Below are 13,593 nucleotides of genomic sequence, written 5' to 3' on the forward strand. Positions count from 1 at the left end.
GTACTGAAACATTACTACATGTAGTTCATTACGTTCCACCCCTGGATATTAGGTTCTCTATGCAAAAGTTCTGATCCTTGAATTTGTAAATCTTGTGAATTTAGTGGCTCTAAATATAGAGGAATCCATAGATGATTCAATCATCATGTGTTTCAAATGTTTACTATAAATTACTGCTGAGATCTTAAGACCAGTAATGATGCAATTGTGCCAGTCTGCTTCCTCTCTTTTTATGTGATGACTACGGCTCAGTTTCCACTGCGGCCATGAGAATTGGGCATTGTTGCCTCCGTATTGCACAATTTGTGCTTATTCAAGCACTACAGTCCCTTACACGTCCTCCGCCCGCGTCTGCGTGATGAACTCCATCAAGTGCACTGTTTCTAGAGCACTGCAACTCATGTACTTCCTGTCTAAGCTGACGACAAACCACAATTTCCTTGTTTATTTGCAAGTACGTTTACCCAACGGCAAAAAAATCATACCTTTTAATAAACTGAGGTACTGTGAAATGAACATGAACAAATACGATACAGTTCAGACAGGAAGAAATGTCAATTCTAGGGAGATTGTTGAACTGGAAAGCAACGACAAAGAGAAAAAAATGAAAAAATGACAAACTTTCAACATGATCTCATAATAAAATATATATATTTGTTTTTTTGTTTGTTTTTGTTTTGTTTTGTTTACAAAAGTTTCCTTTTCTTAAAAAAAAATCTCACTCAATATCCGTCAAAATACAGATACTGTGTGCAATAACACGAATATTTATACAGCAAACACAATATAAAATGTTATCTACTACAATTAGCTGCCATGAGTCTTTATGCATTCAGAAAATATTGTAACAGTAACAATATAGTTATATAATCTCCTGGATACTGAGAGGTCATAGGTCAAAAAACGTTGAGTGATTTGAGTTATAGAGATATTACACTATCATCATTACAAATGAATTTAGCCTGAATTCAACATAGAAAATCTTCCAAGCAAAGACTAAAAGAACTTCATAATCCAGCCTTATTACTGATTGAGGTATTGTCCTGGTTCATATTCAATGAGATTGTGGAATATTAATAATATTTCTCTAAAACATACCAACATTTGTATTAATAAACATAAACAAGTGACTTAGATTAGATTGCTCGTGTTTGTCTGAGTTGTAGTTTGTTGTCCGTATTTTTCGTATTTTTATTCCAAAACAACCTGAATCTCCTGTCCAAGATGGGGATTTGGTTTGTCCATGGATGCCAGTTCTGTGTCTGTTCTTGCTGGTACGTGCTGATAGTCTTGGCTCCTGTCCTGTAGTTACACGAGTCCTGTCTGTTCACATCTCTGTCAAGAAGATAAAGTTGTCATAGCTCGGGTCGACAGGGGAGACAGGCAGAAAGGATTAACATGCTCAAAGTGTGCCCAGATGTCTGGGGACTTATGATTCATGATCCGCACTTATCCCTACAACCCCACTGATAGCATGACATGCTGAGAGCAGGCCTTGTAAAACCACCGGTCTTTTGTTGATAGGCAGCCACTGGGGTAATTTAGTAGAGGCGCCATTATCACTGCAATGAAAATTTCATTTCTTGCACTCTCATTTTTGATTCGAGGACATTATGTGCACCATATAATGTACCATGCAGTGAAGTGTGGCAATCAAAAACAAATATCTCCACATAGTGTATCTACAGTACATTAAAAAAAAAAACACCACATTTGAAATATACAAGTTGCTTCGGTGTGAAAGTGGCTCTTCTTTAGGAAAAACCTGAACTTGTATTTTTGAATAATATCCTGAAGTAGGAAAAAAAAATCGCATTTATTATTATTATTATTATTATTATTAATAATAATAATATTTTACACTTTATCTTCTGTTTAACAGGTTTTCAATCAAAGATGGTTTGGAGGATGGTTCAGGATGTGAGGAAATAATCTCATGTAATAAAATTCATGTGATTATAATAAGTGACAAAACAGAGAGTTTGAAGTCACTATAAAGCTCACTGTCAATTTGCAGTGCTTATTTTGTATAAATACTAGTACAGCTTGAAATATCAATTAATTTAGACAATTATTTAGAAATATACAGATTGCAGATATAGCGTTTAGGCAAATAAATAATAGCAAATTATTTGGCGTCTATAGAGTAGAATGATTATTATTCAGTGCATTGGGAGGATACATTTCAGGCTCGTATACAACACGTTTGTTCGCGTGAAATATATTGTCATGGTGATACCGTTAGCTTACCTGCAAGCTCTTTGTCCAGGTTCTCAATAAAGCTCTCTAGGTCAGAGGTGTCCCCGAGTTTGGCTGGAGGAAATGGAAGAGAGACAGACTGAAGGAGGGGGTGGATGATGGAATGCTCTGGTATAAAATGCTGCCCAAATGCCTAAATGCTGCTATTTCCTCTGGAATATTCTACTGCAGGAAATGCGATCTGACGATCCCTGGTGAGGGGCGACTGGAAAATAAAATCTAATCCCACACTTCAGAGCAAGAAAGAAACAACCGAAACAAATTCTCAAAGAAAACAGAGAAACTAATTCTCAGCTGTATGTTCAATCGGCTTTGGATCGGGTTTGAACATCTTATCGTAAACATCCTCTTTAAAAACTGCGCCTATCTAAGAGATTAGCTCGGTTAGCCTGGAACAGATCAGCTCCTCTGTGTCGCCATGGTTTGAAGTGGAACTGTTCAGAATCTTATCCTTTTTAGTATGATCGCCTGACAAAATAAGATAAACGACTTTCACTGATAAACACTTCAATTCATTTTAACCTCCTTTAATAACCCATCTCTTCAAACACCTCGTTCCTAAAATTAAAAAGCTAGGTGTAAGCATTGGGTAGCACAAAACTGTAGCACAAACCTCCCCCCCCCCCCCGCCCCCAAAAAAAAAGTCCCAAAGTATGTTTGTAAGTAGCACAAAACAAACACGGCACCCACACACACACACACACACACACTCCAATGCCTCCAGGTTTGTTGTGTGAATGTGATGGTTATCGGGATTGAAATATAACAGCAATACCTTTCCGTGAAGTCATCACGCCTGCGGTGTTGAGCTCTTCTACACTCGCATTCAAGCTGCTTGCCTGAGATGGTTCACTAGCTGAGAAACACACCCACACAAACACACACACACACACACACACAGTGTGCTTTAATGTTCCAAATCTAAAAAATCGGACTTGACAGCAGTACAGGACACCATTCTGAGTTAATAGTGTATCTTTATTGTGTCTTAAAACATTGCAAGCTCAAGACCAAAAAAAGTTGAAACTTTCCTACAGAAAGTGTTATTGTGTGTGTATGGGGGTTTATAGTCATCACTGAGGGAAAACACCGGTGTGGAATTAACTCCTACATTGTACAGCCTAATTTATATGCACACGATGGGTTCACTCAGTGTTTTTGAACAGTAGGGGATTTTGCATCGCATCCTTACATCCATGCATCCATCCACTTTCCATAACGCTTATCCTACACACGGTCGCAGTGAGCCTGGAGCCTATCCTAGGGAACTCGGGGCACAAGGTGGGGGACACCCTGGCCATCATAGGGCACACTCGCACAATACGGACAATTTGGAAATGCCAATCAGCCTACAGTGCATGTCTTTGGACTGGGGGAGGAAACCGGAGTGCCCAGAGGAAACCCCCACTGCACGGGGAGAACATGCAAACTCCACCCACACAGGGCGGAGGCAGGATTTGAGCCCCCAACCCCAGGTGCGAGGCAAATGTGCTAACCTCTAAGCGGCTGTGCCGTCCTGCATTCTTGATAATGATAATGAGTCTTTATTGATCACATATACATTACAGCACATTTAAATTCTTTTCTTCGCCTACCCCAGCATGTCAGGAAGTTTGGGGTCAGAGTGTAGGGTCAGCAATGATACAGCACCCCTGGAGCAGAGAGAGTTAAGGGCCTTGCTCAAGGGCCAAACATTGGCAGCTTGGCAGTGCTGGGGCCTGAACCCCCGACCTTCTGATCAGTAACCCAGAGCCTTAACTGCCAAGCCACCACTGTCCCTCACAGTAAAGTAAAAAAAAACAACAACAAAAAAACAAACAAACAAAAAAAGGTCATAAGTGTGACTGATGATGCTGTGAAAAAACTAACCCTAACACTGTACTGGTAAGCGTTATTTCCACAGTCGGGCTTCATAAAGGGAAGAAGATCATGGAGCACTCACCATCGTCCGCGTCCTCGATGCCGCTGTCCGTCACTCCGTCGCTGGGGGCTGGTCGCAGTTTCGCTGCTTCTTCTCTCAGCACAGGCTCGAAGGCACCGAGCGCGCTCACCGACGGAGCGCTCATTTCCTCCACCACGTTCTCAAACTCCTCCAGCAGCTCCCCGATCTCACTGTCCAACTCTACAGCGTGGAACACGTTCCTTCAGTCCGGACCCACACTCAGAGAAACATCTAGTCTATTGGCTCCACTTCACTTCTACTCTACCTGATGTGTTTCTGCTCATTAACGAATTCATTACTTTAATTCATTTAACCTGGTGCCATAATATTCACTTTGAAGTTAATCGTTTAAAATCATTTGAAGTTCTTTTCTTTTTTTTCTTTTTTTTTTAACATTTCCAGTAAATTCTAATGAATTCATATCTTTTATTTTGTTCCACATTCTAACATTTTCATTTCTTTTTTAAAAAAAATAAAAGGTGTCCATTATGAGATAAATGGGCTTGTTTGGGTTTCTATACACTGATGAGCAAATATTAAAAGAAAAAGTAGAAGACTAACCTGTGAAGAGTGCGGTCGACATGCTTTCTGACAGCTGTTGAGCCTCTGAGAGAGACGTAACAAGTGAGAGAGTGAGAGCAAAAAAGTTAGAGCAAGACGTGAGAGCAAGATTTCTCTCTGTGGGCAAGTACGTAACGGTACAAGAAGGCGGAGCTTTGTGGGTGGATGTGTGTGTGTGGTTTGTAACTTCTCGTCTGCCTTGTTTGGCATTTGTCTACCTTATAGACCATTTTATTGTTCTTTACTTCAGTTTTTCAGCATTTATTACGCATTATAGAATTCTCAAAGTACACGTCAGAAATCAGCAACCTTATTTAGAAATAAAATATAAAGGTAATAATTCAAACCCGGTGAAAGTCAAAAGGCCTTTCTTGGGCTAAAGGAGTCTACCTATTTGTCTTTGTTATCGTTTCCCTAAGAAATGTGGCGGTCAGTTCCTCCAACACGGTCGCAAACTCATCGAGCAGCTCCCTGATTTCAGTGTCAGACCCTGGACAGGGTGCCAATCCATCGCAGGGCACAATCACACACACATTCACACACCCATTCATACACTACGGACACTTTGGACATGCCAATCAACCTGCCATGCATGTCTTTGGACTGGGGGAGGAAACCGGAGTACCCGGAGGAAACCCCCACAGCACGGGGTAGAACATGCAAACTCCGCACACACAGGGCCACGGTGGGAATCGAACCCCCGACCCTGGAAGTGTGAGGCGAATGTACTAACTACTAAGTTATTATTGTGGATGTTGGGATTTACCCATTCAACTACAAGAGCATCAAGCACTGATGTTCAGCTACAAGTGAGGTCAAGCAGTGATGTTGGGTGAGAAGGCCTGGGACATAGTCAGCGTTCCAGTTCATCCAAAAAATGCTCACTGGAGTTGAGGTCAGGGCTTTGTGCAGGTCATTCCAGTTCTTCTACTCCAATCTTGGCAGGCCATGTCATCACAGACATCGCTTTGACCACACTCATTGTCATACTGGAACGTGTTTGGGCTCAATGAAGGGAAATTGTAATGATACAGCATACAAAGATATTCTATATAATTGTGTGCTACCAACTTTGTGGCAACAGTTTGGGGAAGAACCACATATGGGTGTGATGGCCAGGTGTCCACAGACCTTTGGCTATGTAGTATATTTATGGCCTTTTTGTGGATTTATTGTCAGGAGATTTACATTAACTCTATGTTGTTTCCATCAATACCCATCTGAGCGTTTTTAATATGAAATATTACATTAATATTAGATTTATTTATATACTTTCCAGCTTATAGATATCACTAGCTATGTCCTCAGAACCACCCAACACACACACACACACACACACACACACACACACACACACACACACACTTATACACACACCTAGGCTACCCAGGCACTACTTCCTGTATTACCTGTTTAGATGTAGTAACCAGTTTACACACTAGAGGGCAGTGTAAATGTAGCAAATATACTACACTCACCATCCACTTTATTAGGAACACTTGTGTACCTGTAGATTCATGCAGTTATGCAGTTATGATAGACATGCTTGTCAAAACTGGACCGTTTGGATGAGTCTGTCCTCATGATTGCCTCGGATTCTTGTTCTTACCAGACATGAGTGCAACCAGATGTGGTCTTCTGTCGTTGTAGCTCGTCCACCTCAAGATTCGATGTTTCGCGTTTTCCGAGAAGCTTTTCTGCTCACCACGGTTGTAACAAGTGCTTATTTGAGTTACTGTAGACTTCCCGTAAGGTCATTCTCATCTGATCTCTCATCAACAACGTGTTTCAGCCTGCGCACCCTCTGCTCACGGGATGTTTTTTGTGTTTCGCACCGTTCTGTGTAAACTCTAAAGACTCTTGTGTGTGACAATCCCAGGAGATCAGCAGTTTATGAAATACTTCAGCCTATTCAGTACCAACATCCATGCCACGATCAGATCAAAGTCACAGAGATCTAATATTTTTCTTCATTCAGATGTTTGATGTCAACTTTAACTGACCTATATCTGCATGACGTGTGTGAAAGGCCCCCGCCTTGTGCTCCAGACTCCCTGAGACCCTGTGTAGTTTAAGCAGTACGGGCAATCGATGGATGGATAAATGCATGAATGTAAAGGTGTTCCTAATATAGTATAATATTTCGTTGGGCCCTGTCATATACCGCACAGGATATCTTACACATACTCTATATCCTATAAAGGCACGTCCTTTCTTCAGTGATTAGATAATCTCACCTGGATACTGTAGACTTGGACCTAAGAACTGATGCTGCATAAAAATCATAAAGCCTGAGATGCTCATACTGTACATCCTTTCAGTACATTTAGTTATGCTTGACTTTGCAGTAAATAGGTGTTGAAGAGTTGTTGTTTTAATGTCACCCAGAAGTGAATACGTTCCTGGTTCCTCTTAAGGTTTCTTCCTCAGGTCATCCTCAAGGGAGTTTTTCCTTGTCACTGTCACCTCTGGCTTGCTCATGTCAAGTAAAATGGAATTGACATTGAATTTGGTTAAAATATGTGGGGTATATTCAGGTGTAGGCATAGCACTAATTATAACTCCATTAATAATTCTAGCAATGATTGTAAAACATCTTTTTGGCTTATTTAAATCACTGGAATCAAACTACTTGGGCAACATAAACATGTTATAGACGCCATGAAAAGAAGTGTGAACATTGACCAAACAGGTTTTATTCCGAAATGAAAGCATGATCCTTTCATTTCGATTTGCCAGATTTTGGCAGCATTCCCTCCCTCGATTTCCTAGTCACACTCAGGTTTCACTCCACACCACTAGCACCCACACAAAGAATGATCACCTGCGTCTCACGGAAATACGACCATGGTGTGTCTGTTACAGGTAAGTTTTCTCTCACTGTCTATTCTCGCTCTAGGAAAGGAGTAGCCAAGCATTTTTCACGCTTTTTCTGTTTTTTTTTTTTGCTTCAAATAATTTATTTGCATGCTGTCCTAGTAAATGCCTTTCTGCTGCTTGCAGACTTTGTTCCTGACAGACCCACTTGTCAAACATGCTCGATTAGATACGTCGCTTGTGCATGAAGCAGTGTTGTGTAAGGTGTAAGGGGTGTAATGACTTACAAAATGAAAACACTGATTTTTCATATCTTACAATGAATTCAGGAACACTTTTTCAGAAAAAAATATGAATTAATAGAATAGGGTGGATAGGGCCGATAGGGTGGACTGAATAATCGTAATGCTTTTGCTTTTCATATAATTACACAAAAACTGTAGACGGAAACATAAATCTACATCAATCTTCTTTTATCTACATAAATCAATGTCATAAACTATGCATATCGTTTATATTTGGACAAGTGTAGGAAGACATGGTGTGTATTTAGATGTACTGTATATTGGCTTCATTGAGGGACAGCTAGACAAACCTATAGTATAATATCTCAAGTCTTTTTTCTGCACTGAAAATGTCTCTAGATTTATATATAAAATAATAATCATCAATCAAAAGTGTCATCGCCACAAATTTTCAAACAGCTTTTGTAAACAAAACTCACTGATTGATTTATCTACAGGTATGAATTTGTGAATTTGAGAATCCGTAACAGACTAGTTTGCCTTTCCTATCACATCTTTAAACCTTGAATGACTGTTAAACTTTCCTTTTTAAAGTGGAGTGTTGTTTACACTTTCTCTGCTTCTCTTTAGAAGGTGCTTCTCGTGGCATCTGTCAGACAGATCATATGCCACACTCTGATGACTCTTTCGACACCGGAGGAACGACCTGAAGGAATCAAGATTGGCACCCTAAGCACAGCCTACTCTCCTCCATACCAGCTGCTTGGGAGATCATATTTGAGAGTTGATGAGGAAACCGGGGATGTGTACACAACAGAGCAGATGATTGACCGGGAGACTGTGTGTCCATCACAGGAGAGTGGGTACTGTACCATCTCAGCTGATGCCCTAGTGGGCCCTGAACAAGAACTGATGAAGATAACTATTATTGTGGAGGATATAAATGACAATGCTCCTTATTTTGAAAAAAATGAAATTCATTTAAGAATTCCAGAGGATGCGAGAATCGGGACAAGGGTGCTGCTGGACGACAAGGCTCAGGACAAGGACGTAGGCAGCAACGCAGAGATAATGTATCATTTAGAAGGCACTGAAGGATTCTTTAGTGTGGCACAGAACAGTTCTGCCCTTGAGCTGATTGTTGAAAGAGAGCTGGACCGTGAAACTCAAAACGAGCACTGCATGGTTCTTGTTGCTGTTGACGGTGGCTCTGTGCCTCTGAGTGCTATGGTGTCTTTAGTTGTTACTCTGCTGGATGTAGACGATCAGTGCCCTCAGTTCAGCCCTGATAACCCTCGCACTGTTTCAGTGCCAGGAGGAGTGACCCGGGGAACAACAGTGGCCAAGGTTCAAGCCATAGACCCAGACCTGGGCAGCAACAGTCAGATCACTTACTCCTTCAGTCTCCAGATCTCAGATCGGGCCAAGGAACTTTTCCACTTGGACAGAAACACAGGCAGGATCAGTATAGCTATGGATATGAGGTTAGACAGCCTGGAGGAACATGTGCTTAAAGTGGTTGTGAATAGCCCACCTTGCCCTGTTGAGCAAACTCAGGTAACTGTATATCTGCAGCCAGTGTTGAGCCCGGAGCCATCTGTCGAGATCAAGTATGTGGCACAGTATAGAAACCAAACTATAATATTACGGGAGAATGAACCACCGACTCTCTTGGCTCTTTTGGAGCTGAGAGACATCTCAAGTTTCGAATGGGTTCTGTCCTTAGAAGAAGACAGCACAGCATTCATTTTGAAAGCACAAGCAGGCAACTATCTACTTTCAACTACAAAACCACTAGATTTTGAGCTGTGTAGCAAATATCTTGTTACTGTTGTTATAATCGAAGCCCAAGGCAAACGTGTGCATGCAAGGAAAGATATAGAAGTGATGGTTGAAGATGTGAATGATAATGCCCCACAGTTCGAGGAGACTGACTATCAGGTGGTGATCGAGGAGAACAATAAGCCTGGCGTGTCTTTAGTACAAGTCAGTGCAAGTGATGCAGATAGCCAGCTTTATGGCAATGTGTCATACAGGCTGATTCATAATACCCATCTTATCTTTAATATTGATGAAGTGACAGGTATAGTGTCTGTTTTAGAGTCTTTGGACAGAGAGCAACAGGGAGAATACATTCTCACAGTGCTGGCCAGGGACAATGGCTCTCCTCCATTAGAGGCCTTTTCATCGGTGTCCATAAAGGTCCTCGATCAAAATGATAACCAGCCAACCTTTATGACACCACACTTCGTCTTCTTCATCTCTGAAGATATTCCACACTTAGCCCAGATTGCAAAGATTGGAATTGTGGATGCAGATGAGGGGGATAATGGAAGAGTGGTGGATGTACAAGTACTAGACAAGGATGTTCCCTTCGCCATGGACCTGTCCCAGTCAGCGCTTCGCTGTATAGGTGAGGTGGACCGCGAGAAGCATGAGCGTTATGAGCTGCTCCTGCTGGCTGTAGATGGTGGCAGTCCTCAGCGCTCATCCACTGCATCTGTAACTGTTTTTGTGGAGGATGTAAATGATAACCAGCCCCAGGTGCTCCTGCCAAGCAGCAACCTCTCCTGCCTGACCATATCCCCCAACACCAGGATTGGCAGCATCATCACTAAAATTTATGCTACTGACCGTGACTCAGGCATGAATTCAGATATTACTTACCACATTATAGCCAGGGAGCCAATCAATTCCAGCCCATTTCAGATCGACACACACTCAGGGAACATCACACTGGTACAGCAGCTTGTGGCCAAGGACTACGGTATGCATCACCTCTTAATCAGAGTCAGTGATAGAGGGAAGCCTGCACCTCTTCAGGCCACTGTGTGGGTTAATGTACTGGTCAATGATATGTCCAAGCAGTGCCACCTGACTACTGTTCCCCCATATTTTCCCCGAGCCCCAGATCCCCCAACGCCACCCAAACCTCATAACCTGACAGCGAGTTGTCCAGACCTGTCTTGGCTCCTACTGCTCTGTGGTCTGGGTATGATGGTGTTCTCAGTATGCATGTTTCTGGTCACTGTCATAATTTGCATCAGACAAAAAAACTTCATGCGTAAAAAAATGCATAAGAGAGATCACGCAAACGAACATGAACTGAAGCATTTAAATTAAAGGACATGTGTTTTCCTTTACGGTTACAATGTTGTATTGTAAATAAGACATGATCGATTTAATAATGATGCACAAGTTAATGAAATGTTTAATAAAGTTCAAGTAAAGGTGAAAGTAAAAACACTTTACAGGAACATATCTACCAGGAACTCTACCGATAAACCACAGCGGCCTAGCCATAGTCTGGAGTCTATTACAAACAACACAAACAGTGAACAATGAATTTGATAAAAGTGCTCCAAATTCCCATCAGGAAAAAAAAAAAAACATAATAAATAAATAAATGAACATTATTTACATTGTTACACTGGGCTAAGCTGTGACTCGGCAATCAGCCAACTAGACCCTTTAACAATTTGACTCAAAGAATTTCTATTTTTTAAAGATAGATTTCCAAACCAAGATAATAAAGAAAAAGGATTTTTTTTTTTTAAATCGATTCAATAAAAGCATGATAGAATAAGGCCATGATAGTTTTGTCAGTGTGAAAATGGGACACTGGAGGTGCGAGGCAAAAACTCTATCTGTCTCATTAAAACAGTAAAAATATAGTTTTAAAACGTTTTAAAAGTTTTCTTATAGCTTCTAACATGCAGCATCTTTTCAGATTTTAAACATCTGTTAATGACATTATAGAATCTATATCAGAATATCAGTATCAGAAACAACCAGTCCAGTTAATAATGATACCGTAGTTATTGTGATCTGTGACTGTTCACCTGTAAATGCAATAAGAACATTGGTGCTTATTTTTTTTCAGAAAACAGGTGCATCAGATCTTAAGATGTGTCAGAAATGTTTTGAGTCTAAAAAAATATTCACGTCCCGCCCTGCTCGGTGTTTGTGACAGGCTTCGGATCCACTGCGACCCTGACCAGCATTAAGCAATTACTGAAGATGAATGAATGAATGAATGATATTTGACCCAAACCAAACAAATATTTGAGAATTTTGTTCCTGGAATTGTTCATTTTTGAAAAGTCTAAAAAGGGGTATTACTATTCAGTTGTTGGTTTCATGGGGTCAATCATTTTAATTAGTCTAGTGCAAAAAAAAAAAAAAAAAAAAAAGCAGATCATAATTCTTAACACAAACAATAACCAGGATTAGCCAATGATCAGTCTTCCATGATGTAGGCACCTGTGAAGACTGAACGCTATCGGCTAACAGACAGCGAGTTTGCTAATCCTCTAATGCCTTGATTATAACTCTCTCAAATCCCAAAAAAATAATTGATGGAAGTCTCAGGTATTTGGAGCCACAAAGGAGTATCATGTTTCACTCAATATGAAGTGCTGCTTTGGAGAAGACTATTCACTTTCTCACCTCATGTTCAAAGGCCATAAAAGTGCTATACAGGTTGTGTCTTCGTCATGGGATGTTCATGGACGTCCATTTCTCGGTCACTTCCAGTCGTTTTGAATTTGTTAATAAGTTTGGCGACAGGGTCGTGTGATGATGTGGTCGCCATGTTTCCTGCTAAAGTCCATGGCAACCTTGCGACAGCTTCCCGATCCAGCCATGAGAATGATTTCAATACGTTCTTCTTTTGTCAAAGGCGTTCTTAAAGGCTATATGTGAGCCTTTTGGAATTTCATGGTTTTCTGCATAAATTTGTCATAAAATGTGATCTGATCCTCATCTAAGTCAAGGGTATTGACAAATATGATGTGCCTAAAATAATAACACAAAATAAATTCTGATCCCTCATGTCTTTACTGAACACACTCATTCAACATTCAAAACGACAGTGGAAAAAGTAAGTGAACCCTTACAATTAATAAATGGTTGACCCCACCCCTTGGCAGCAATAGTCTCAACCAGGCGCTTCCTGTAGCTGTGGATCAGACCTGCACATCGTTCAGGAGGAATTTTAGCCCATTCTTCCTGGCAGAACTGCTTTAGCTCTGTCATATTCTTTGGACGTCTCATGTGTATGGCTCTCTTCAAGTCATTCCATAGCATCTCTATTGCGTTGAGGTCTGGGCTCTGACTCGGCCTCTCCAAAAGGCGGATTTTGTTTTTCTGAAGCCGTTCTGTTGTGGACTTGCTCCGGTGTTTTGGGTCGTTGTCACATCACCTAACTTCTACACAGTTTCAGCTGACGTACAGATATTCTCACATTATCCTGAAGAATTGTCTGATATACTTGGGAATTCATCTTCCCCCCAGTGATAGCAAGCTGGCCAGGCCCTGATGCAGCAAAGCAGGCCCAAATCATGATGTTTCCTCCACCATACTTTACGGTTGGGATGATGTTTTCATGATGATATGCCGTGCCCTTTCTACGCCAGATTTAGTGCTGTGTGGTTTTTCCAAATAGTTCAATCTTAGTTTCATCAGTCCACAAAACATTGTGGACTGAGGGTCAATGTGCTCTTTTGCAAACTTCAGGCGTGCAGCAAAGTTCTTTTTAATAAGCAGTGGCTTCCTTCGTGGTGTCCTGCCGTAGATACCCTGCTTGTTCAATGTTTTAGGTATTGTAGACTCATGAACAGAGATGTTAGCCAGTTCCAATGATGCCTTCAAATCTTCGGCTGTCATTCGGGGTTGTTTCTTTACCTCATTGATGAGTCTTCGTTGTGCTCTTGGCATCATTTTGACTGGTTGCCCACTTCTTAGTAGAGTAGCAACAGTCCCAAAGTG

At 41.1% G+C, this 13,593-nt stretch overlaps 2 protein-coding genes across 2 annotated transcripts; one reads left to right on the plus strand and one right to left on the minus strand.

Moving 5' to 3' along the window:
• Positions 1 to 634: 634 nt before the first annotated feature.
• si:dkey-27i16.2 (regulator of cell cycle RGCC-like) lies at positions 635 to 4,876 on the minus strand. Its single transcript, XM_053631432.1, has 5 exons — positions 4,763 to 4,876; positions 4,202 to 4,381; positions 3,035 to 3,115; positions 2,251 to 2,313; positions 635 to 1,335 (listed from the first exon to the last, which is right to left on the minus strand). The coding sequence occupies exons 1-5, from the start codon at positions 4,782 to 4,784 to the stop codon at positions 1,328 to 1,330; spliced, it is 354 nt and encodes a 117-aa protein (XP_053487407.1). The 5' UTR covers positions 4,785 to 4,876; the 3' UTR covers positions 635 to 1,327.
• Positions 4,877 to 7,121: 2,245 nt separating this feature from the next.
• pcdh20 (protocadherin 20) lies at positions 7,122 to 11,247 on the plus strand. Its single transcript, XM_053631431.1, has 2 exons — positions 7,122 to 7,627; positions 8,455 to 11,247. Exons 1-2 carry the CDS (start codon positions 7,610 to 7,612, stop codon positions 10,945 to 10,947), a joined length of 2,511 nt encoding a protein of 836 aa, XP_053487406.1. The 5' UTR covers positions 7,122 to 7,609; the 3' UTR covers positions 10,948 to 11,247.
• The last annotated feature ends 2,346 nt before the right edge of the window (positions 11,248 to 13,593 follow it).

Source organism: Ictalurus furcatus, chromosome 8, assembly GCF_023375685.1.
Source record: "Ictalurus furcatus strain D&B chromosome 8, Billie_1.0, whole genome shotgun sequence".
Lineage (NCBI taxonomy): Eukaryota > Metazoa > Chordata > Actinopteri > Siluriformes > Ictaluridae > Ictalurus > Ictalurus furcatus.